This window comes from Nansenia antarctica (assembly GCF_963989245.1).
Source record: "Nansenia antarctica genome assembly, chromosome: 5".
Classification (NCBI taxonomy): Eukaryota; Metazoa; Chordata; class Actinopteri; order Argentiniformes; family Microstomatidae; genus Nansenia; species Nansenia antarctica.
This window is the reverse complement of record NC_137690.1, coordinates 27,095,349-27,120,766: the sequence shown is the minus strand read 5'-3', so window position 1 is coordinate 27,120,766 and position 25,418 is coordinate 27,095,349. Positions and strand designations below refer to the sequence as shown.

Genomic DNA, 25,418 nt, shown 5'->3' with positions numbered 1-25,418 from the left:
TCTCCCTCGCTTTTCTCTTCTAAAAGGTTGATCAAAATGTTGATGTGTTTGCAGGTATGCCCCTGGGCAGTCCTCAATCAGGCCCTTGTCCTACCCCAGCTATGCAAGGACAAGTTCAGAGTACTGGACCCAAACCTTGGCCTGACGGTCAGTCTGTGTGTGTGTGTGTGTGTGTGTGTGTGTGTGTGTGTGTGTGTGTGTGTGTGACTGTGTGTGTGTGTGTGAGTGTGTTTTATTATGTTATTTATTATGTGTAAGAAAAGACTTCTATTCTCTCCTCCATGTATTAGCCTACCTATTACTTGGTACTGTTCAGTATAGTGTGGGAGTTTGATGTGACACCTCAAAACCCTACACTATATTGCTTTGAAATTGGTGTGAAATAAATAAGTGAGGGAGCATTTGAAGTAAAGCACTTACAGTAAGTGTAGCATTTATTCCCCCTTGACCTCAACGGATGTGCATGCCTGTCTAAAGCAGTTATTAGCCTTGGAATATTCCAGTATTATTAGTATAATCCCTCCATCGTCTGACCTTGTCTGCTTGAAAATGTAAGAAAAATATGATTAAAAAACATGTTCATTATGTCATTTCCAGGCCAGAGTGGGGAAGCTCCCAGCACCCCCCAGAAGCACCTGGCTCCACTCACCAGTGGTCGACCGTCCCCAGTACCCCCCCAGGCCCCGGCTGTGCCACCAGGACCCATGCCTGGTCCCTCCATTACCCAGCAGCCCCCAGGGCAGCCGTCGCCTATCATCCAGCTGCAGCAAAAACAGAACCGTGTCACGCCTATTCAGAAGCCCCAGGGGCTGGACCCAGTGGAGATTCTGCAGGAAAGAGAGTACAGGTAATTCTCCCACTCCACCAGCCCTCCATACCAGACAATAGTTAGTTTGAAGTAACTTCTTGAAGCATAATAACTGCACATTCGGTACAGATTCCAATAGCGTGTAATGTTTACTTGTCTAATTTCACATACACTCTTTGGTAACACTTAAAATAATGTTGACACAATTTCCATATGAAACAATATTGATGATGTGTGTTAATCTTCATCACTATCTTTTAGGCTAATCTAATTATACAGTTTATTGTATAATGATAATGGAGCATTCATTTTAGATAACGGTATGATCAGAACAAGTATTGTAATTGGCTAAGAGGTGATCGAAGCTTTGCTTTATTCCCTGAAGTAAGTACCAGCAAAGTACCAGCTATGACGTTATATTGGTATGAATATACAGTGCACTCCCTACTGTAAGTCATGTAAAGAGTAAGCATTGTGTCTTCTTTTAGCTCTTTACTCCAACAGCTTGGATTTGAAATCAAACAATTACGATGGGGTCAAAGTAGAGATTCTCAGCTTTAATTCAATGTTTTTTCAGATCAGGTTCACCATTTAGAAAGTACAAAATAGTTAAATTAAAGAAATATGAAAACCTCCCTAGTTGCTATGGTAGTATGTTTTGGGTAATTGTCTTACTGTATGATGAAGCTATTAGTCTATAGTCTGATATCTGCTGTTGTGTTAAGGAAAAAAACCTTGACTTAACTTGTCAAACTACGACCCTACTCTTTGTTTTCTACTTCCTCTTCTTTCACCTGACATGACCCCTAACCCCCTTATGTCTTGTTTTGACTTTGTTGCAGATGAAGATGGGCCATAATAACAGTCACCCACGCATCTTCTCACTAAGGGGAACCCCCCACCTCGCAGCCAGGCCCCTGAATACTCGCTTTCACTCAGACAAATCCCATGCAGGCTCAGGTAATACATCCGATACACTATATGAGAATGTGTGTGTGTGTGTGTGTGTGTGTGTGTGTGTGTGTGTGTGTGTGAGAGTTAATACATTCCTTATACACTATATGAGTGTTTGTGTATGTTAAAACCATTACTTAAGTGCTACCAACTAAGTGTAACCTACTGATAAGCATCCTAAAATGTATACATTATCAAGCTAGCTTGAAGTATTACTTTTCAGTGGAGTGGGCCCTATAGACTAATATACTGTAATGCAGTTCTCATCAGCTGAGCTCACTTGACATTGGCCCTGCCTGAATACAGTGATTCTGTTGTAGGAGATGGCTTACTGACCTGATTGGCTAAGGAACTGGAGAAGAGAGACAAGGAGAGGAAGACAAACTTCATCTTGATAATAAACTTAATGCTTTCACCATTTCATCTGTGACTACTTTGAAATGCTCAAAAATCTACTCTCCATCACTGTGAATAGTTCTATACATGTATCTTTATCAATCTTTCATATCTGAAGGGATTATTCACTCAATGTTCATTGAACTGTTACAAAACTAAAGAAATTTGGGAACAAATGAGTAGTATTGTGTAAATCTATTATCTATGTGTAAATGCCATGTCTGTCTTGCACTGTGTCTTCAAAACTCATATGGATGACAATACTTAAGAATTATGCTAGACGATGATATGCATTGTAAACAGTAACATTTGTCAAACAAAACAAAATGGAACAAAAAAGAAAGAAAAAAGCTGGACTCCAAAACACAAGTAAGCTACAAAAACATCCATGGACACTATCTATGTATTCATGAACTGAAATGTATTTGATGTGAAAAGTCAATTGTGTAAATAGTGGATGATGATTATGTAAGAAATGTGAACACAACTTAAATAAATATTTTAAAAAGAAAGAAAGAAAGGGGACATTCAGGACAGCAAGATACACAAAACAAGGCCAGTTTTGTTCCAACCCTGATCATGTCGCCGTTTCAGTCACTTTTTGGGCTTTAACAAATGCAGATACAAATCCTCTCTCACTGATGATCACCTGTCAGCTGTCCTAGACTGGATTTTTCTCACTGAACACAAAAAATAACAGAAAAATATCAAAAGCACTTATTGCTTTTCTACTTGAACATGTAATGTTGATGTTGCCGTTTTGGAAGATTTGTCTCTAAAGGGCAATCTCGGTGTTTAGTTGACTCATTAGACATCTCACTGGTGATAAATAATAAAGCACGCTCTCTAGTGGTGAGATGTGGCACACATTCTCCATCTGTGTCAGCTGATCCCAGGTCAAACCAGCTGTTCCACGTGATCTGGCTGTTCCACGTGGTCTGGCTGCTCCTGTGCCGCGCATGCGTATTTGCAATGCATGGACACTAGTTCCTGACCAGTCAGAAGAGACCCAGGTATATCAGCTGGCTGCAGCGACCAGCCACACTACAACAACAGACCCAGAGCAGCTCTCTCCTCCTGCTAGCCTCGAGTCTAAACAGTCGCCTGGTTTAACCCGCTAATGGCTTGAAAGGTCTAGTCAGTTACAGCTCGTAATCAAATTAGGTAAAGAGGTAAGTTGACCAGCTCGCTAATACTTCATTTGATTGAATGAACTAACGTGAGTCCTTAGGTAGGTTAGTAGGCAGCTAGCTGTCAGCTGTCTCTAGCTAGCTGTTTGGCCAAGCTCTGGAGCTGTGGTGGAAGCTGACTACCAGACACTACAGTAGCAGACGTTAACTGACTAACTAACTAACTAACTAACTAACTACCTAGCCAGCTAGTAGCTGACTGTTGAGTTAGCTCCAGGTGTCTACAGCAGCTGCTAGCTCCAGTGTCGTGGCCTTCTGTCATTTGGATTCAGATGATGGTGCGTTCGTGAATACGCTCTGGAAATCTGCTCAGCACTCGTGGAATTCCTCTTTTCCAATCAAATGACTTGGTCCCTTTATGACGTTGAACCCAGTGTGCGCTCCGGCGCTCTCAGAGCGAATTTAAGAACCCCCAAAGTCTAGCTAGGCGCTGTTGGTTGATACACAACATCCAAACCAACTCAAACAGCGATAACGTTATCTATTGCTGCAGTCCAACTGTGATCTCATCATTGAGGTCCCTTTGCAGCACTTGACACTATTCTTCCATCATTATATTTGCTGAATAGTTGAACTTGAACAGTAGCCTATACAAAGTGTGCTCTGTTGCAGGCTGGCCTAATCTAAAAAGAGTCAACACAATCCAATATGTTGTTTGGTATTAGGATGTGTGTGATGGCGTAATCGTTTTTTATTATTTGTATTATCAGAATACACAGAGAGGTGAAGCCATGGCATGTGCCAGAGTGCCACTTGACGAACAACAGGTGACAGAGCCTGCTGGGCCCATGGGAAAGGATCGGACCCTGCCAGCTCTGGTAAGACCCAATAATTCACTTCGCTTTCACAACAGAACTATTCGGTTCTGATTCTCATGTTATTATAAGGCTGCCTTGACGTTTAGTCTCATTAAGTTATCACCGAACCAATGTCACTCTCACGTTGTATATTTGGATTGAAGCACCCGGACAGGAAAGAGGAGAGGGGTTTCGTGCCTTATAAGCCCCCGCCCGAGGAAGCCGCCCCCGCACTAGTGGAGGAGTTCTTGGAACATGCTAAGTTCATCACCGAGGACCTGGAATGGCTGCTGGCTCTGCCTCACGACAAGTTCTGGTGCCAGGTCTGTGTCTGCCTCTGCTGTCATACACACTTGTCGTCGGACACACATCCTCACCACCAGACCCACATAGGTTATCGATTGAACACTTTGAACAATCAAATCGGTTGCTTCCGATGTTAAACGAGTCATTTTGAATATGGTTGCACTAGAGATACAAGCAATAGAGTAGTGGCTTATGACTTTTGTTTATGACCTCCCTCTGTCACCGTCTCTCTTTCCCATGTGGATGTAGGTGGTGTTTGATGAGTCGCTCCAGAAGTGTCTGGACTCCTACCTGCGCCACGCCCCCCGGGGCCTGGACCCCACTGCCCTCCCCTCCTCCCCCGCCGTGGCAGACATGCAGCGCTGCGTCCACCGGGCCGTCTTCATGACCTTCCTCAGGATGGCCACGCATAAAGAGTCCAAGGTACGAGTGGCGGGGGCGGGTACCGGGGCGGCTGTGGCGCAGGAGGTAGAACCACCGTGTAATGATTGCAAGGTTGGCAGATCGGCGGTTCGAGCCACATGTCAAAGTGTCCTTGGGCAAGACACTGAACCCCAAATTGCTTCCAGTGAGCGGGCCGGCGCCTTGCATTGCACTTTGGATAAAGGCTCTATATAAGTCAGTCCATTTACCATTTACGAGTGGTGTCTGTTAGGGATGGAACCACGTGTCGTGAGACAGTTAATTATCGGTATGAAATTATGACCCGATTCGAATCGTTGAGATGAAAAATGAATCGCATCATATCGAGTCGTGAGTTTAGGTAGCTCTGCCGGAGACATGTCAACTCGAGTGTCACCCTCGTACTCTGAGGAAGTCCTCTCGGTCGAACGATGGACGCTTGTGTCTTCCCTGTGGGAGACCTGGGTTGGAACCATGCCTGTATATAGAACTTGTCTGCAGCAGCTTAACTGTTTCTGCTTTCGCAATGTCGAAAGGTCACATGTCGAAACAGCCTGGTACCCAGGCTATTGCTAGTAGGGCTGGGTTAAAAATCAAAAAAAAAATTGATTTCCCGATTCTGAATCGATCTTCATTGAATGAGCGATTATCGATTCATAAATCCCGAGATCGATCTTTCATGTTTTTTTTTTGTTTTTTTAGTTTTTTTTGTTTTTCTGCTTGCAGCTTCAACCCGCAACGAGATCTCGTGGCCAGATCTCGCGCTACAATAATTTATCATATCTCACGCAACGACCAGGCTTAAAGGCAGATGTCTGGGTGCATTTTGGATGTAAAAATTATGACGATAGAGATGAGCAGGACAAAAGCAAAGCCATATGCAAGCTGTGCGCAGTGGAGATTAAATTTAGTGGAAACACCACAAATCTACGGAACCACTTATTGAGGCATCACCCTGACGTGAAACATGGAAAAGCGGATCCGAAACAAGCCTCGCTGATAAAGACGTTTGGTTGCAAATTACAATCAAATTCTCTGCGTGCCCAACAAATTACTACAGCGTCGTCAGTGTCGTCAGTGTACTAGAACATCGCTACGTGTTACCGACACGCAAACAGTTGAGTGAAGTGATAGTCCCAGACATGTCCGCGCAGGTGAAACGTGACATCGCAACTTCACTCCAGCCAGCAGAGAGAGTTGCCATAACGTGTGACAGCTGGACATCCAGAGCAATGGACTCGTACCTGACAGTCACTTGCCACTTTATCAGCGAGGCTTGTTTCGGATCCTCTTTTCCATGTTTCACGTCAGGGTGATGCCTCAATAAGTGGTTCCGTAGATTTGTGGTGTTTCCACTAACTTATTGTTACTGTATACTACAGTATTTGAATAATCATTGATTTTCCAATTATGTTTATTCCTGAATAAAATCTTCCAATCTCCAAAAAGTGAGAGCAGTAATGAAGGGCTTTAGTTTCATGGACATTATGGTTTACAATGTGTTTTTTTGTTCCCCAAAATACCCTCATCTATTGCACTATTTTCGTTTGAGTTTTGCACATTTTTATTTTGTATATATATATATAGCACTTTTTGTAGTGTTTGATTTAGCAAAATGTTGGTCAATGATGTTCATTTATGTTCCAATAAGAAGTACATTCATGTAACTGCTTTGGAGTCAATTCTTAATGTAAACATTGATATGTTTAATAATGCTACATGTTATAGGGTTCCTTGAACCATTTATAGCATTAGTTCTGAGAATCTCTTCATATTCAAGGAAAATTGATATCGAATCGTGAATCGAATCGAATCGAATCGGGAGCTGTGAATCGGAATCGAATCGTTTTGGGAAATCAGTGGCGATACCCAGCCCTAATTGCTAGCAAAGTATCGTCCTGCTTTAGAATGAATCTCAAATGTGCACAGAGAGAGTCGCATTTGTTTATGCCCTGGTTTTGTAATTGAATTCAATTCTCGTTCCTCTTGTTTTGAAGTCTATCATGATATTGCGTTTCCACAGTTTCTGTCTGTCTTGTCCTCCCTCTCAGGAGAACTTCATAACACCGTCGGTGTTCGGAGAAATCATTTACAACAACTTCCTCTTTGACATTCCCAAGATCCTGGATCTCTGTGTGCTATTTGGAAAGGGAAACTCCCAGCTACTTCATCATATGATTGGTGAGCTCAGCTTTACCTTTCTGCTCTGTGTGTGTGTGTGTGTGTGTGTGTGTGTGTGTGTTTCCCTTCAGCCACCCAGATGGATTTAGAATAGTTCTATTTTTCTCAATATGGTAATGTTGGTGTTTTATCTTTTAGAAAACATCTTCACCAAGCAGCCCTGTTACTACGGAGACCTGGACGCGGCAGTGCCCTCTGTCTTACTGGTAAGACACACAAACAGACATATCCACTGAGAGTCGCTCTGTTTTCATATCCACTGAGAGTCGCTCTGTCCTCAGGGAACGTTTAGTGTCATAAATGAGCTCCTGGTCTCTCTGTAGGTGTTGGACACGATACTGGATAAGTGTGGCCTACAGTGTGAGGGAGCCACAGCCATTGAGCCTCTGAAGCTGAGTTCACATGGACGACCTACTGCCATGACCATGACTCAGCAGGTGAGACGCACACACACACACACACACACACACTCACCGACATCCTCTACTGCCAATTGGTTTTCTATGTGTCTCTGCTGATGTCAGACATTGCCTTCTTCTTCATGTTAATGTGGGCCTGAAGAGCTGTGACGTCAGTGAGTTAAGCTCCGGTATGAGTGACTGGTTGTGACTGCTTCCTGCCTCCTCTCTCAGGACCTGGTGGACCTGGTCCTGTACCTGTGTGACACCTGCACCACCATCCACGCCTTCCTGGACATCTTCCCTGCTGCCTCCGCCACCTTCCACTCCCACGGCTTCCTCAGCAGGTACTGTTTCTCACGCCCAGAGAGACCGTTCTACACAACACCCTAGCAGGTCAAACTGGTTCATAGTTGTGTCTGGATGGATAGCCAGGCAAGAATGGATAAAACATAGTGGTATTATAACTAAAGAGAAAGCCACACAAGCTGTTTATTCTCAATTTCCCATCTGGGTTGTAGTGGTTATGTAAGTTATCACATCCACAGTACTGTTGTGTCTAGCACGCCCAGGGTAGTCGACGTCGTTGTCATTTCCTAGTTTACTTTCTCTATTGACCGAAAGGGCCTTGTAGCACATCTTCTGTGGTGTGAGCTGAGCTGTACTGTGTATAGCAGAACATACAAGCAATGTAACTTCTCCTCTTCTCAGACTAGCCTCATTCTACGAGACAGCAGTGCCTGACATAGAGAAGGCGGTGAGGAAGAGGAACTTTGACGATAAAAGGTGAGTTATAAGACAGAACAACAGATAAAAGGTGAGTTATAAGACAGAACAACAGATAAAAGGTGAGTTATAAGACAGAACAACAGGGAAGGGGCAGGCGTGTGCCAGAGAGATGTTGTTTAGTCTTTCTGCCCTCTCTCTCCCTTCGTCCTTGCCTGTGCCTGGCCAGCCTTCAGGAGGACCTGTGGAGGAGAGTGTCCCACTCCCGCAGGAGGATGGTGGAGGTGACCCATCTGCTGCTGCAACACACCTGCCTTCAGCCCATCCTAGAGGGGTGAGACCCTGATGTGATACAGCCCTGAACCGCTTATGTTACATGGTATTCACATGGTGTCATCGTGTCCTGTGTATGTGCCTTCCCATTACTTCCCATGACATTATTATTGTTGATTGTTTTTTTGTTTTTTTTGTTTTACAGCTCAGAGAATATTCAAACGTTCGTGGAGGAACTTCTACAGCATTTCACAGCCTTCCTACCAGAGAAGAGGTAGGATTTTAGTTCTCGTCATTGCATTATTGCACTGATTATAATTTATTTCTATGAAGTTTATTTGTGTTCGCACACTCCTAACATTGCAATGATTGTTCATTTGGAGGATAGGGTTGATTGTTTTGATTGATGATTTTATTTTTTGTATTATTAATGAATACCATTTTAGGGTTAGGGTTTTGATATAGATTTTCTCCCCTCAGGTTCTTGTCAGACTATGATGAGCAGTTTCCAATAGCAGATGACATCAGCCTTCTGCAGCAGGCCTTCCCTCTCATGTATCCTCTGCCTGGTGACCTTGTTCCATCAGCCTCCTGATTCTCAATCCACATTGTGTTCATTTGATCAGTAATCAAGTTCATGAACACTATTGTCCTGTAAATCAAAGCGTCTTCAGATCCATAGAAACATATATCGATTTATATGAACAGGATCTGATTATGAATGATCATTAACTACATGTTAGTGTAGTTAGTATGTTCAGAGCAGTCACCACAAGAGATGTTTATAGCATTGTTCAAAACTCTTTATCAGGCTGCCAGCTATCTTGTGTGTGTTAATAGGCTAATAGAACAGATCCACCATCTCATATCTCTGGCCAGTTAATGTCCTTAACCCCACTACCCATGTCAGTGACGAGACCAGGACGTCCTACCTGCTGCAGGGGGTGGAGAGTGCCTGGGACAGCGTAGGCCGGAGGAGACCCCAGGTCCGGCCCCAGCCCCACCCAGGGGTGGTCTCTCAGGGGGCAGGGGCAGAGGCCTGGGGTGGAGAGGTGCCCCAGGGAGTCAGAGAGCCAGGAGAGGGTGGGGAGGTCCCCAGGGGAGCAGAGGCCATGCTGGAGATGGCCCGTAAAGGAGACAATGTGAGTTCTAACGATGTAGGAGTTGAGTTGGGGGCTCAAATCTGTGGAATAGCCCCCTGCTGTCCTCAGATGTGTTGGGTATCGTATCAATTTAGTTGGGGGAAATTATTAATCTATTATTATTCATTACCAGTGGGAAAAAAAAAACTAAATATGATAATCAAGCAATGTGATATTGCTTTTATACAACAGTTCTAGAGCGCAATCTATTAGTTAACAGTAATAAGTGACAGATTATCATTTGTTTGTTTATTTAATCATTTATTTTGGCTCCGTCAACAAAAAATAGTTCCGCAACTGGAGCAGGTTGCACCACGTCTTACTAAGTACAAACTAACCCTAGTTATAGCGTAAGTATTTACTAAATCAAGATTTAGTCACTACTAAACTTGAATGGGTTGCACCAACCACACTAGTTATGACGTAGACCTTAGTAACTACTAAATATTTATACATACCCCTAAGGTGGTGTAAGTTATAACTAACTCGTACCTAACCGTAGTTACCTCAGCGGAGATAAAGTAGCCTGCCGAAGCAGGGGAAAACCAGCCTATGGAAGATAGCGATTGGCATGGTGCAACCGAAATTAGTAAACAACTAGTTTGAAACTATCTAGTAACAACTAGGGGTTTAGTAACTACTATTTATTTTTATTTATTTTTTATTTAACCTTTATTTAACCAGGCAAACATGTAAGAACAAATTCTTATTTGCAAATGCAGCCTGACCAAAAAGCAATGGCTCTTTGGGGGGGGGGAAGCTAGAAATAAAACAAGGTTAAGTAATACAATAAACTATAAAACTATAAAACTATAAAACAATAAAACACTGGCAAATACAGATGCATTAAAATACTAACAGTCAAGGAGAGGGGAGAGAGACGGAGGAGGTAGGGGTGAGGAAGAGCGGAGGTGAGGGATAGCAGGGGTAGTGGAGCAGGGGTACTTAAAATGAGGCAGTGATGGGTTGGGATGGGTGAGAGACGGTGATCAACAGGTGCATTGATCGACTATGGTTCGCTGCAGGATTTGTTTGAAAGCAGTGAGTGAGGTGAGGGCGGTGAGTTTGAGGGTGTTTTGTAAGATGTTCCAGTCGTGTGCTGCAGCGAACCGGAAAGCGCTGCGCCCGACTACGATACGGGCTTTGGGGATGGTGAGTCGGACAAGATCACTGGATCTTAGAACGATGACGGGGCGGTGAGAGAGGTGCAGAAGGGATGAAAGGTAGAAAGGTGTTTTGCAAAGTATGGATTTGTAGATAATATGAAGCCAGTGACAGAGCCGTCTGCTGTGAAGAGATGTCCAGTCTACAAGGGTGTACAGAACACAGTGGTGAGTTGTGAAAGGCGCACTAGTGGCAAAACGAATGGCGGAGTGATGGAGTGTGTCGAGTTTCCTGAGGGCAGACTGAGATGCCATCCTGTAGAAATGCCTGCATTTAGTAATGACTTACGCCAAATTGGTGCAACCCAGTGTTGGACTGTTGCCTAGTAACCTGGGGCCGTATTACAGAATAATATTTGGGCTGGAATTATTTCAGAATAAAAGTCCTAAAGAAAATATTTCAGAATAAAAGTCCTAAAGAAAATATTTCAGAATAAAAGTCCTAAAGAAAATATTTCAGAATAAAAGTCCCAAAAAAATAGAAGAATAAAAGTCAGAAAAATCAAAGTCTGAAAAATCAAATTTGGGCTAGTTTAGGTTGCATTGTGCTGGTAAAATTGGGCTTGGGCTGGTGGACAGAATTTTTTAATATGTATTATAAAAACAAATTGTTCAAGGAGGAGCGGCAGTTGGTCATTTCCATTTCAAACCCATTTTCTAACTTGTGATGACGACTACAGTTTTTAATGTACACAGACATAATATGTATCAAAATGTTTAGGAAGTTTGAATAATAATAATGTCTTGAAGTTTATTGCCCGTCGTTGTTTCTGAACCATTCTAAGATAATTATAAGATAAGATAAGATGTTATTGTTTACAATATAGGGACATTATAACAATACTTACAAAGGAGCTGTGTGAGATGGAAGTACCATTGGTTGCTAGGTAACAGACATAAACCTTGATAACCGACGTTGGATTTAATATTTAGGATGAGATAAGATAGGATGAAGTAAATAAGATAGGATTCCTAAAGTTAGTTAGGATTTGCTTCTATAATATCAAATTTAGACAAATCCTATCTTATACTTTCCTATCTTAACTTAGGACTTAAGATAGGAAGTTTCTGTAATACGGCCCCTGAACACAAACATCTGCAGGCTAGCTACTTTGTATTAACGGTCATTTCAGAGTGATACATATAGTTAAAAGTCCCAGTGATGTTATACTGTATATCAGCACTCATGGAATGCCTCTTGTCCAATCAAATTACTAGGTCGGAACTAACTGTTGTATAATGCCCTATATTTGGTGATCCTGTGTTCCCCAGGGCGCTGCGTGCACGGTGAGTGCTGGGGAGCTGGAGTCTCTCCTCAGCCTGATCAGAGAGCTGCTGCCTGACCTGGGGGAGGGCTTCCTGCTGGCCTGCCTGCACCAGTATGGCTACAGCTCTGAGCTGGTCATCAACAACATCCTGGAAGACAAGCTGAGCCCCGACCTGGACAAACTGGACAGAGCTATGCCCAGGTAACGTATGGCTCTGAGGGAGTCACGCCACAGGGGTGGAGAGTTAAGAAAGAAGGATGTTCACTGAACGCATTGTAACGCAAATGTCTGATTAAGTGGAACCGAACTTGTGAACTTGAGTACTGGCCCTGCTTAGCTTTTAGCTTTTTATATCCGGTAAGTATACAGTATACTTTACAAATGGTTGACATGAGGATAAAGTAGCACTAATCATGTTTTTGCTCCATTATTGTCATTGGAAGACTCCCTGTACTGGTTCTGAACCAGGTAGATGCTGGGGGCGGTGTACTGGATCTGAATGTCCTTGTCTCATCCCCAGGCCAGTGAAAGAGGAGCTGCCTCCTGTCCTCAGCACCAGGTCCAACGTGTTTGACGATGACGAGTTTGACGTGTTCAACAGGGACCAGGTAGACATGTCCCGTGTCTGGAAGGGCAGGAGGTGAGATTTTCCGGGGTTTTTTCCCCTTTATCACAGACAGTTTTCTCCCCTATCCGGTTATGTACAATCGGGCAAAATTGGCTGGAAATCACAGTCATTTATTTTTTTCATCATGACGGATCAGGTGTAGACAGCTGCAAGCTACTTTTCTGTCTCCCTTGCTCACACACCTATGGTATGATCAGTCACTAGGTCTATTACAACAAGTTGCAACAAGGGAACAATATCCACCATCAGAGTGAGACATTGTCCAACCTCCAAATGGAGGTTTATACATCGTAGAATCAGTACAAGAACTGTGTTGGGATTGCGTGTCAATGACACACTCCGTGCCTGACGTACAATCAACAGATAAAGACAGAACATGCAGATACAGCAGAGAGAGTGTTTCACTTTATCAAGCCTTTCACTTTGGTCAGGGACATTCTGTTCCTCTGAGACTCAGCTGGTCACCTAGAGATTTATCAATGGAACATAAACTCTAGCAGTCTCAAATATCCCCACTACTGTGTGAACGCAGACTCGGGTAGTGGTTGGTGGTTCACTGACGTGAACGTGTGTTTCTCACGGCCCTCAGGAAAGGAGAGAGTGCCCGTGACATGCTGAACGACAAGCAGCACATAGCAGAGCAGAAGGAGCGCTACCTGGCTTATGAGACGGTGGTGGATGAGGTCATCGTCACCCCTGGTGAATCCGGAGACTACGACCTGGACGACTATGATGATGAGTACGATGACACCTATGACATCAACCAGGTGGGAGCCAATGACCTGGATGGGGACAGCAACCTGCTGAATCGCAGGTAAAGTAGAGGCCTTCAACCAACGGACATGAAGGACAGATTCTTTTAAGTTAAAACGTTTTTAAAAGTTTTTTCAAAAGTTTAAATCAGTCATCCAAATGAAGAATGGTCTGTAAACACCAGGGGCCAAAAAGGTGACTGATCATTTGGAAATCTCCCCAAATGTGTGTTTTTCTTACTGTGTTGTAGTGTTTTTGGTGCAAGAAAGCATTTTGTCAGATAAAATATGAAACATTATTAATACCATGCAGAGAATTAGACACAAATGTAGGCCACCATTTTGCCTATTTCAAGCCTGTCTCAAAACACAACTTAAAATTGCAATCTATGAACTTGTCTCGCGACGGCTCTTGTCAATTTAAATTGTACTGCAATGTGCTCTCTCCTTGATCAAAGTCACTAACTCACAGCTTGCAAAGTTAGGTTTGTTCACAATTCCCACATACAAGGAAAACATTGATCTCTCAGGAAAGCGAGTGTGATTCTTTTTTTTTTTCACTCTTCCGACCATGCATTTTTGTTGCATAGGACCAGTGTTAATGTGGAGCTAAGTGAGCCCTTATCTAGGGTATTGTAAGTATGTGTCTAGAGATGAACCTTACCCGTGGTCCCACATAGCCATGGGCTGACATTAGCCGCTTGTACACCATCACTCTATATCTGAGTGAGCCCCAAACATTTAGCTGAGAGACTCAACTAGTGATTTATCCTTGTTTGTTCCAGCCCATCACCAACTCACCTTATCTGATGCAGGTCTAGACAGAAGACCATGACCATGATTGATTGATTATTGATTGAGTCTTGACTGACACACTGACTGTATCCTTTGTCCCACCAGGCCTTTCACCATCCCTCAGGTACTACGCACGGGTGGCAGACCAGTCCAGGAGGAAGAGGATGGCGAAGAGGAGGAAGAGGAGGAGAAGGTACAGTCTATAGAAAAGGATTCTATCGAAGAAGAATGGCTTAGACAATGGTTTAGTGGAAAGTTTCATAGACTCTGCAATGTGATGATGCAATGATGTCCTGTAAAGCAATACCCAACACTTTCCTCCAACTATGGTTCTGTCCTTCCTCTGAAATGTGATTCACAGCAGGGGTATTTATTTGTTAACCCTTTATTTGACGGTTCCCAGGACAATGCAGCGAAGAGGGACCAGTTTGTCCAGGACCCAGCCCTGCTGAGGGAGAGGGCCGAGGCCAGGAGAGCAACTATGCAGCACAGGAAGGGGTACGGAGAGTCAAAACTCACTCACTCACCGACACCTTTTTAGGCAGTGTGTGGATAAAAGTCGGAAGGACTCCTCAGAAACTTAAACAGACACACACTCACACACAAACACATCCCGTCTCTCGATTCTACAGTTATTGTTGTATCCCCTGTTCTCCCTCAGGTACAGGCCGGAGTCTGCCAACCACGTGGCAGGTAAGCCCAAGGGCCAGGGCCAGACCCAGGAAACCTTACAGGACCGCCGCAAGAAGGAAGCCGCCAAGGGCCGCGGAGCCAACCACAACCGCCGGGCCATGTCTGACCGCAAGAGGAACAAAGGCATGATCCCCTCCTGATGACCAGGGAACCACGAACCAGTTGCCATGGAGAACCAACCCGACCCGGACAGTGTGCAAGAAAGACGGGATGATGGTGGCCAAAAGGAGAGAAAGATAGATACAGGCAGGCAGGCAGGCAGGCAGGGAAAGACGCTGGCTCAGGTATTCCAGAGGTTAAAGGTGAAAGGTTGTGACCTCATCGTGACCCCCTACCCTCCCAGGGTGGTGCCATAGGCCCCCAGAGTCGTCCCTACAAGAGTCTGGTCATCTTTCTACCCGGAGAGTCATTTTTGTTGGCCCTTTTTCAGTTCTTTTTACTTTGAAGACATTTTTAGTTCTCGCCATTTTCAATAGCGAGGCCGCAGACGAACAGAACTTCAGTTGCCAGATGACCTTTCTTTTTGGAATTTTTAAAGGGACGTGGATTGGAACACCTATTTTTATCGTTTGAGTCTGAACTTGCAGTTGTTTGGTCCCATTTTGATTTCTAAACCGAAGTGCTGACTTGAGTGAGTGAAGGACAAGAGCTTTATTTTTTGCCATGTAACAAATCCATTTATTAAGATTCAGAGTGATGGAATCAACAGCTTATTTGACATCATCATTAAAATGAACAACATAGGAAAAAAAGGCGGACTGAAAAAACTGAAATGAGAGAGATCGAGGGCAGTCCAACTGAGTGACTGGAAACCCCCGCTGTATCTGGAAGAACAACCACAACCCTTCAATCACAGGTTCTGACATCAACAAGGCAGGCCAGGCATGTGTGCGTGCGAGCCTTAGTGGGTGTGAACTTCACCTCATCCAGCCAATCCCCACCCATCATGGTCCAACCTCAACAACAGAAAAAGCAAGCCGCTACAACAAGTGCTAGTGTTTTCTCATTAGCTGCAGTCGTATGTGGTTGTGTGTGTCTGAAAGAGCATGCCGTGTCGAGGGGCCACATATCTCTCAGGCAGGCGGTGAAAAGCTTCTAGTGACTTCTACAACTCTCCATGCACAGCAACTACTTTCTGAAGAGAAGATACAAGATCTATAAGAGCATTTTTGTAATAAAAAAAAAGCACATTTATGACTGCTTTTATAAGTTCTCTGTAAGAAAACATCAAAATAAAATAATAAATACATGAATACTGTAGTCTGAGATATTTTCTCAATGGCATATATTCTTGAGTGAGTTGAGCTGTGATCTACTACAAGTGTGCTAGTGGCTAAATACCCTTTCACTGATCTGAAAGAACTGGATAGGTCCGAGCCAACGGTAGTACATACTGTATCATCATATTGCTCACTTGAGATCAGCGATTAGCTGAAAGTAGGATGCATTTTCCCAATTCCTACAATATGCTGCTACTAGATTATCCTCTGGGATATGGAGTAAAAGTGGTAGAAGTGCAATAAAACTATAACTGGCTCTGTGTGACCTTTCCATACCAACTCCCCATTGAATGGTCTTGGCAAATATCAGCTCTGCTGACAGATCACTGCAGTTTGTAACAAAATAATAACACAAAGCAAGGATGGGGGTCAATTTGAATTTCAATCCACTCAATGCATTAAGTTCAATTCATGAACAATGTTGCCCATTGTTTTCAATTATAATTATTCTATTCAATTCACTTCTTGCATTTAGCTAATTTAAATTGTCATTTTGGGTAAATTCTCCTGGGTCTCCACCTTGAACCTAGACACCCACTTGAAGCTACTATCCCTTTTTAGTATGTTCGTTAACACTGGATTAGTCAGCTACATTGTATTGAGAGCATACAGAATTCCTCATTTACTTTCTTAGGATCAAACAAGTCCACCTGTATAAAATGTGTTCTGACCCAGGGTAGAATAAATAAATGTGGGCTCATAATGTTTAGATGCATTCTAAGTAGAGTAAGTACCACAGATCCATGCTTTGCACCATGAAGCATTAACATCCATGCAAATATTCACTCAATATGTTGTTAGCGAAGTTAAAAAGCCTTTGACTCTTACAGTGGGGGAACTAAGCATTCAACACAATTATTTAATTCAACATATTTCCATTGTAGCTATTGATGACATTTTGACCAGACATTGGTATTAAATCAATAAAACTACACAGATAAATACATTGTAACTCCAATCCATTAAAAGGTTCTGTGCAATAAAGGGGAATGACACAGGAAAGTGCTTGGTGGAGAAGCCTTTGTTTCCAATGACAGCTCCAAGACGCTTCTAAAAACTAATCCATCACAGTGCAGGTGGGATTTTGGTCCATTCTTCAACACAGACAGTCCTTAAATCTTGAAGATTCCGGAAGGCCTACTGGTGAATCTTGATCTTCAGTTCCTTCCACAGTTTTAAACCAATTGAGAGTCTCCTTTGCAGTGGGTTTTGGATTGTTGGATCATCCACCCGCATCTCATCCTCATCTTCCTGGTGGGTGGCAACAGATTCCAGGTACATGGCTCTATTCATCATGTGAAGAGAAACAACCTCATACCATGACGCTTCCACCTCTGAACTTAACACTTAGTATGGTATTTTTAGGAGAGCCATTTCTCCTCCAAACATGGCGTGTCATATTTTTGCTGAAAATGTTCATTTGATTTGTCTCGTCTGACCAGACTACATTCTCCCAGTAATCTACAGGCTTCTCCAAATGTTCTGTTGCAAACTTCAAACGAGCTTCAACATGCCTTTTCTTCAGTAATGGAGTCTTCTGGGGTGACCGCGAAAGGAGACAGGGGTGGTGGAGTGCACTGCCTGTAACCAGTGACATTACTATGCTGCTCAACAATCTTGTTGTGAAGGTCTTGGGAGAGCTCTTTGCCTCTACCCATCATGAGATGTTTCTGGCAGGAAAGCTTGGTGACAAGTGATTTGTTTACTTTCATTGAGAGGTGTGAAACCCTTTTTCAAAGAGTGGAAGTACTTAGTCATTCTTATCAGCACAGGTAGGAGAACTCATTAGTGGCAGAAGCTGGTTTAGTGCTTTTTCTTACTGTGTTCAATACTTTTTTCCTCTGTCATTCCACTTTGCACATAGCTTTTTTATGGATTGGAATGTTACAATTTCTTAAGCTGTGTCATTGAATTCTTATTTCCCCCACCGTATGTTCTTTATAGCGAAAGAACATACATTATATTCCTGGACATTTTCACAAAGCACACCAAACAACTTTTGTTCCAGCCCCGAATTCACAAAAACTTGATTCTGCTAATCAGCTACTCTTTGGTATCTTGATTGCCTGAATCAGGTTTTGTTCAGGGCTGGAACACAAGCCTGCACACCCTTAAACTAGTTGAGCAATAGCCACTCCTGCACTAGAATGTGTTTTCTCTCTCTCTCTCTCTCTCTCTATCTGCACTCTACATGTACACAGACACTCTTACAGTATGAGGTACCACTACCTACCGGTCTATCACACATACACATCACATGCCAGCGAGAGCAGTGGTGAATAATACAGTAAAACCATTGTAAGTGATTCCAGGAAGAAGGACTGTTTCAACAACAGTACTGTTACAGTACACCATAGTATTGTTTACAGTACCACATACGCCATTTGCTGTCCCCCAAAAGGTCGGGTCAGGACAACAAGACAGATCCACTGTTCCAAGGGTCGGTCAGCTGCTGTGAGAAGTATCCCCAGGACCCACAATCCAGTGCAGGAGGAGGAGGTGAGGTCTGAAACTGCTACTGAAAATAAGGGTCACCAAAGACGAGACAAAACTTGATCCCAAATGTTCTTCTGGTCAGGGGGGGAAGGGGGTGTGATGCCTATCCTTAACTGTCTCTACGGAGGTTACCTGTGGAGTGAGGGTGAAGAGGAATGTAAGTATGTATTAAGTAGTTATGTGGTAAGTACAACCATTGGAGTGTGTGTGTGTGTGTGTGTGTGTGTGTGTGTGTGTGTGTGTGTGTGTGTGTGGGTGTGGGTGTGTGTGGGTGTAGGTGTAGGTGTGTGTGTAGGTGTGTGTGTGTGTGTAGGTGTGTGGGTGTGTGTGTAGGTGTGTGGGTGTGTGTGGGTAGGTGTGTAGGTGTAGTACAGTTGTGTCCCAGAGATGGGTGACTCACTGAGGATGCTACGTTTGCACAGGGGGCAGGTGTGCTGCAGGAGCAGCCAAGGATCCACACAGTCCCTGTGGAACTCATGGAGGCATGGCAGCACACGCAAACACTGCAACACACACAGACGAGTGAACACACCAGGTAAGTTCACCTGCCTGTAACACTTATATGCATTTAATACAAGAGGAATATTGCATTGAATGGTTAATGCATGGATGTGAACGATATCACATTAAACGCATAAATGTAGGGAGACCTAAATTGTGGGGGGGTGAATTTCAAGTTCACCACAGCAAGTAGAGACCTAATCCAGGTTTGATGTAAGTAACCTAACTCTGTGTATATCGGTTATAGTGTCGCTCGGTGGGGAAGGCTAACCTGGTTGTTGTTGAACTGCTCCAGACAGACAGCACAGTTGTCCGTCTCTGCTGCCTGTGCTGAGTCACACCAGGGAGTGGGCTGCCGGTACGTCCTGGTCTTTATGGCCGACAGTATCTTCATTATGTCGTGTTTAGGAAGTGACTGCATGTGACAGAAAAGAGTAGTCCAGCATACTATTGTTTGAAAGATACAAACAACTTTAAAGGGTTTTTACTAATTTAGTTCACTTACTTTCGGTTCTATACCTGAGCGTCTGTGAGTAAAAGATACTAAGATAAACAGGGAAAGCGTATACCTCCAACTCGTCATTGAGTTGGTTGTCCTGGTACTGCCAGCGTGCTTGAACTACGACCCCTGTGCAGAGGATCAGCGCCACCAGGAGAACAGTGTTCCACAGCTGCTGGAGGTACTTCTGGGGAAAAACCCAATGTTATTACTGTAAATAACTAAACATTTGATCACCATTGCCATAATTATTCAAAGCTGTATGAAATGAAAATAGTTGCAACGATTGTAAGTTTGTAAGTTCTTGCCTGTGAGAAGATATTGACATTAGCTATTATGTTATTGGTCCTTTTATTTATTAACTTTTCCTATAACTTAATTTGATCTGAGACTAGGGTGTCACCCCCCTAACCTGGACCTGGGAGTTGGTCTCTCCCGTGCAGATGACCCCCTGCCACTCTCCGTACAGACCACCTCTGGAGCGACCGCAACTCGACCACAACGTCAGGGTGGCCCCCTACAGGACCGCAGACAGGAGAGAAACCTGGTAGCCAACACTCCTTGAACATTTGATTACAGAAGTCAGTACAGTGCAGATTTCTGGAGTTACTCCCAACAGCCGATGACAGTAATAATCACAATTTGGCATGATACACTGTGAAGAAAGATCATTTTTCATACCCTTTTGTTTATCTTACCAAGTTGTCCTGTAGAATGGTCTTGTAAGTTATTTTCGCAGTTGCCTGCAGACCCCTAGGCAGAAATAATTTAGTTTAGTATTTGCACCTGTGTCACAAGCCTACATGAATTCAACAAAAGTTGTGGTATTACTGCCAGAGATCACAGCGTATATGCTTATAACTTATACCTTAATAGTGCTCCGATTAGTTTGGTGACATTTTCAGATGTTTGAATGACAATGACTGGCTTGGAGATGACTTGGGAGAGATCCATCTACGGTGGTAAAATAAAGGGAAGGTTATGCAGCAACAATAGAGCAGTAATTAGTAATAAGCTGACCATGAAAATTAAGTAAAATACTGTATGCTACAATTTACAAGACTTGTTGTTGGTGAGACTGGCTTATGCTGAAGGCATTCACCTCGGATCGAAATGTAGTCACAAGTAGAGGTGGTAGGGAGCAACAGATTATTATTTTTTAAAATATATGGCTATTTGCCCATCATCTTCCCAACAGGATGTGCGTATATGACAATGTTACTTCTAGGCCACTGGTCACAAACCATGGTCCTTGAGAGAATACAGGCGGGTGCAGACTTTGTTCCGGCCCAGCACAAACACATCTGAGTTGGCTTTGATTATATGATGAATCAGGTTTGTTTGTTGTTGTGCTGGGCTGGGGCAAAAGTCTGCACAGCCTGTGTCTCTCTCCAAGACCAGAGTTGATGGTGTCCCTTGTAGAAGGTTCTAACAAAAAAAGGTGCGAGATAGTGGATGCTTACCTCTCTGACTGTGTTCTGGTTGAGGGCTAGAATGATCAGTGCAGATGCTCCCAGAACCAACGCTCGCTTCATCTAGCGAGGAGAAATGGTTACTTCATTATGGTTTGACGGTCATTGTGCTTTTATGCTCTAATATTTATTTCACCCAATAGGCTAGGTGCACGATCTCACTACTTCCTGAAAGGCAACTGGTATGAACATATCCTGTCTCACTCTATTGGTTTAATTGATTAATCAGCTGTGCACTGTGTGTTCCAACGGTTTACCGCACAGCTGATTAATCAATTAAACCAATAGAGTGAGACAGGATATGTTCATACCAGTTGCCTTTCAGGAAGTAGTGAGATCGTGCACCTAGCCTATTCACTCTCAAGCCGTTTTGTTGTTCCCTCTCTCCAAACTCACTTTACTAACAACTGCAGCAGCAAAGGATTCCTGGTTCCCGGTAGCTGCCTTGCTGTCCTCTACTTTGACAGGCACCACGCCTATCCAGGGCTCCTGCTCTTCGGCTGGGTCTTCCCCTTCCCTTCTGTGCACTTGCGGCTCCTCATCCTGCACCTGATCAGTAAGAAAACAAGTGAAAGTGATGGTAGTAAGTTATGCAGAGATTTAATATGATTGCAATACTGTATGCTAGGTCAGCATACTTATGACTTGCATTTAGAATGTGTCTGTGGCCATCGTTGCACTTGCAGTGTACAATTAAGTGGTTTTCGTGATGCATAATCCAGTGTATCGGGAGTGCAGCCTGATGTGCTTCTCTGAGAGCTGGCTAAATGACAACATCGCCGACTCATGTGTGGAGATAGCCGGCTTCACTGCAGTGCGAGCGGACAGAGATGCGAGGACGAGTGGCAAGAGTAAAGGTGGGGGACTGATCCTGTACGTGAATAATCGCTGGTGTAATCCGGGTCATGTCACGGTGAAGGAGAGGATATGCTGTCAGGATGCTGAACTATTGGTAGTTGGACTCCGACCATATTATGTTCCGAGAGAGTTTTCTCACAACGTTGCAATTGTTGTGTATGTTCCTCCGAGAGCGGTTCCGGCAACAGCGTGTGACGTCATCCACGATACTGTCGCGAGAATTCAGACCCAGCACCCCGATGCATTCATTGTAATCTCGGGGGATTTCAACCATGTCAGCCTGTCTCATCACCTAACTGGATTTGTGCAGTATGTTGACTGTCCCACCAGAGAGAATAAGACCCTCGACCTACTATATGCAAATGCCAAGGAGGCATACACTGTCTCAGCACTCCCACCACTTGGCAGGTCAGATCACAACCTGGTCCTACTCCAGCCCTCCTACAAACCCTGTGTTATGAGGCAGCCTGTGACCACCAGGACACTCAGGAAGTGGACACCGGAGGCCTGTGAGACCCTCAGGGCCTGTTATGAATGTACAGACTGGGTGGAACTACAGAACACAGAAGGTAATAGGGGGTGCACAGCTGTGGACAGGATGGTTGACTGCTGCACTGACTATTTGACATGGTGCAGGGACATGATTGTTCCGACGAGGACGGTGCGTTGCTTTCCAAACAATAAACCATGGATTACCTCTAACATCAAGCTACTACTGAACCAAAAAAAGGCTGCCTATAGAGAGGGGGACAGAGACAAGCGCAGGCTGATACAACAAGAGCTGAAGAGGAGTATGAAACAGGCCAAGGTGGACTATAAGAACAAGGTGGAGAGGAAGCTGCAACACAGCAACACCAGAGAGGTGTGGAAGGGGATGAAGACCATCACCGGCTACAAACGGAAGAACAGTCAGGCAGCGGTCCCAGACTTGGCTAAGGCCAATGAGCTCAACCACTTTTTTAACAGGTTTGACTCAGCGGCCGGTGCCTACTCTGTCCCTGCTGCCCCTCCCACTACCTCTCCCGCTTCATCAGCCTCCCCCACATCCCACAGCTACAGGCTCGGCAGCACGGCTGGGCCCCCTTCCCCTCCCCTCCCCCCCCCCCCCCCCCTCCCCTCCCCTCCCCTTCCCCTCCTCTCCCCCCCTCTCCCACCAAGCCCCCCCCCCCTTGTCCCTCACAGTGGAGGAGGTAAGGGCGGAGCTGAAGAGGCTGCACCCTGGAAAGGCGGCGGGTCCTGATGGGGTGTGCTCGCGGCTGCTGAAGGTCTGTGCAGACCAACTGGCTGAGCCCCTCCAGAAGCTCTTCAACCTGAGTTTACAGTCAGGGACGGTGCCGGTTCTGTGGAAAACATCATGTCTCGTGCCAGTACCCAAAACTGGGCGCCCGGCCGAGCTCAACGACTACAGACCGGTTGCCCTCACTTCACATAGTATGAAGACACTGGAGCGGCTGTTTCTGAGACATCTGAGACCACAGACTGAACATGCACGTGATCCCCTGCAGTTCGGGTACCAGGAAAAAGTTGGTGTGGATGACGCTGTCCTCTACCTCCTCCATCGTGCTTACTCCTACCTGGATGAGCCGGGAAGTCAGGTGAGGATAATGTTCTTTGACTTTTCAAGTGCCTTTAACACCATCCAGCCTCTTCTACTCCGAGAGAAGCTCTCAGGTATGGGGGTTGATCCCTCCACTACATCCTGGATCATGGACTACCTCACTGGACGGCCACAGTCAGTCAGGCTGGGGAACTGTGTCTCGGACACAGTAGTGAGCAACACCGGGGCTCCGCAGGGAACTGTGCTGGCTCCCTTCCTGTTCACCCTGTACACATCAGACTTCAAACACAACTCTGAGTCCTGCCACGTACAGAAGTACTCTGACGATACAGCCATAGTGGCGTGCGTGAGGGATGGACGGGAGGGGGAGTACAGGGATCTGATAGGAGCCTTCAGCGTCTGGAGCGAGAGGAATGGTCTGCTCCTCAACCAAACCAAGACCAAGGAGCTAGTTATAGACTTCCATAGGTCTAAGCCACCTCGGTTGCCCATTAACATCCGGGGCGAGGATATCGAGGTGGTGAAGACCTACAAGTACCTGGGGGTGCATCTGGACGACAAACTGGACTGGTCCACCAACACAGAGGCACTTTATAAGAAGGGTCAGAGCAGGCTGTACTTCTTAAGAAGACTTAGGTCTTTTGAAGTGTGTGGAGAGATGCTGGCCATGTTTTACCAGTCTGTCATGGCCAGCATTCTCTTCTACGCTGCAGTCTGCTGGGGGGGAAACATCACCAAGAGGGATACCGGACGGCTGGACAAGCTCGTAAAAAAGGCGGGTTCAGTGGTGGGAAGGAGCCTGGACTCTCTGGGGACGGTGGTGGAGAGAAGGGCTAGGAGTAAGCTGCTGTCCATCAGGGACAACCCCAACCACCCCCTCCATCATGTCCTCGCTGGGCAAACCAGCAGCCGCCGCAGAGGGCGGTTCATTACGATCCGCTCCCGGACGGAGCGATATAAAAAATCATTTATCCCGGCTGCACTAAGACTGTTCAATGGCAACTAAAGTAGCAGTCGGGGTCAAGGCTCCTGAATCTGTATTTATTATTTATTTTAATCACCATCATCACTTTTTTTAGTATTTTAATATAAATAACTATAGCCATCCTTTTAATCCACTTTTATATCAGATCTCACTGTTTTTTATATACTGTACATGGCTGGCCCAGTGTTGTTGTCTGTCCTTTATGTTGTGTTGTGTTGTTATGTGTGGTTTTTAGTGGAGTGGCGCGGCAAAATGAATTTCCCCACGGGGATAAATAAAGTATTTATCTATCTATCTATCTATCTATCTTTTGTATGTAGGCTACGGCAAAACATGTCTCCCCCAACAATAACATTTGATTATGGTTCACTTACTAGTATCAGATTCCCTTCGAGATCATGATCTGGTTGATTCGGTGTTTCGGAGACGTTGCTCTCCCAGCTTGCTTCGATCACCTCCCCTTGTAACACGGTACTGACGTCCCGACGTCCTCGCAGGAGGACCTCCACCAGAGCCGCCTGCTCACCCGCGACCAGCAGACACGACAGCAGCCAGGGAGCCGAGAGGAGAAACACTACAGACACATAGCACCAGCAGCAGCAGCCTGCAGCCATGGCCGGAGGAAGCAGCGACAGTTACAATTCCTCGAAAAATAAGTAATCAACTGTCAACTGTCAACCATTATTTCAGAAGGACCAATGACTTAATAGACCCCCCAGAAGGACCACTGACTCAGTAGACCCCCTAACATGTAAACAAGAGTAGCCTACTGCTTCCTGGCTGAACAGGAAAAGGCGTGAAGGGAATGTGTTGTTAGTCAATCCTGCTGCCATCTGCTGGGAACATAACAACATAACGGTAATGCCATGATCAATACTGTTATGAAATGTGTAATGA

The 25,418-nt window shown here is 44.8% G+C and overlaps 2 protein-coding genes across 2 annotated transcripts; one reads left to right on the top strand and one right to left on the bottom strand.

The window, feature by feature from the left end:
* The first annotated feature begins 4,110 nt into the window (after nucleotides 1–4,110).
* ascc2 (activating signal cointegrator 1 complex subunit 2) lies at nucleotides 4,111–17,751 on the top strand. The gene is made up of 18 exons (XM_080532536.1): nucleotides 4,111–4,166; nucleotides 4,310–4,468; nucleotides 4,701–4,874; nucleotides 6,905–7,034; nucleotides 7,173–7,240; nucleotides 7,358–7,471; nucleotides 7,667–7,779; nucleotides 8,144–8,218; nucleotides 8,388–8,492; nucleotides 8,637–8,705; nucleotides 8,912–8,986; nucleotides 9,342–9,573; nucleotides 12,009–12,205; nucleotides 12,525–12,644; nucleotides 13,222–13,446; nucleotides 14,285–14,372; nucleotides 14,583–14,677; nucleotides 14,841–17,751. The coding sequence occupies exons 1-18, from the start codon at nucleotides 4,137–4,139 to the stop codon at nucleotides 15,010–15,012; spliced, it is 2,241 nt and encodes a 746-aa protein (XP_080388662.1). The 5' UTR covers nucleotides 4,111–4,136; the 3' UTR covers nucleotides 15,013–17,751.
* Nucleotides 17,752–18,391: 640 nt separating this feature from the next.
* On the bottom strand, nucleotides 18,392–25,203 carry rnf215 (ring finger protein 215). The gene is made up of 10 exons (XM_080532578.1): nucleotides 24,896–25,203; nucleotides 21,517–21,669; nucleotides 21,112–21,183; nucleotides 20,517–20,602; nucleotides 20,347–20,401; nucleotides 20,061–20,165; nucleotides 19,719–19,835; nucleotides 19,421–19,564; nucleotides 19,049–19,151; nucleotides 18,392–18,780 (listed from the first exon to the last, which is right to left on the bottom strand). The coding sequence occupies exons 1-10, from the start codon at nucleotides 25,133–25,135 to the stop codon at nucleotides 18,758–18,760; spliced, it is 1,098 nt and encodes a 365-aa protein (XP_080388704.1). The 5' UTR covers nucleotides 25,136–25,203; the 3' UTR covers nucleotides 18,392–18,757.
* Between the last annotated feature and the right edge of the window lie 215 nt (nucleotides 25,204–25,418).

Excerpts from the sequence above, each read along its gene's own strand:
- ascc2 (XM_080532536.1), top strand. The coding sequence starts at position 4,137 with ATGGGAAAGGATCGGACCCTGCCAGCTCTG. Across the intron at positions 12,206-12,524 it reads CTGGACAGAGCTATGCCCAG|GCCAGTGAAAGAGGAGCTGC; the intron begins GTAACGTATGGC and ends TCTCATCCCCAG. Across the intron at positions 14,678-14,840 it reads ACTATGCAGCACAGGAAGGG|GTACAGGCCGGAGTCTGCCA; the intron begins GTACGGAGAGTC and ends GTTCTCCCTCAG.
- rnf215 (XM_080532578.1), bottom strand. The coding sequence starts at position 25,135 with ATGGCTGCAGGCTGCTGCTGCTGGTGCTATGTGTCTGTAGTGTTTCTC. Across the intron at positions 21,670-24,895 it reads TCGAAGGGAATCTGATACTA|GTGCAGGATGAGGAGCCGCA; the intron begins GTAAGTGAACCA and ends CTTACTGATCAG. Across the intron at positions 20,402-20,516 it reads CTAATCGGAGCACTATTAAG|GGGTCTGCAGGCAACTGCGA; the intron begins GTATAAGTTATA and ends ATTTCTGCCTAG.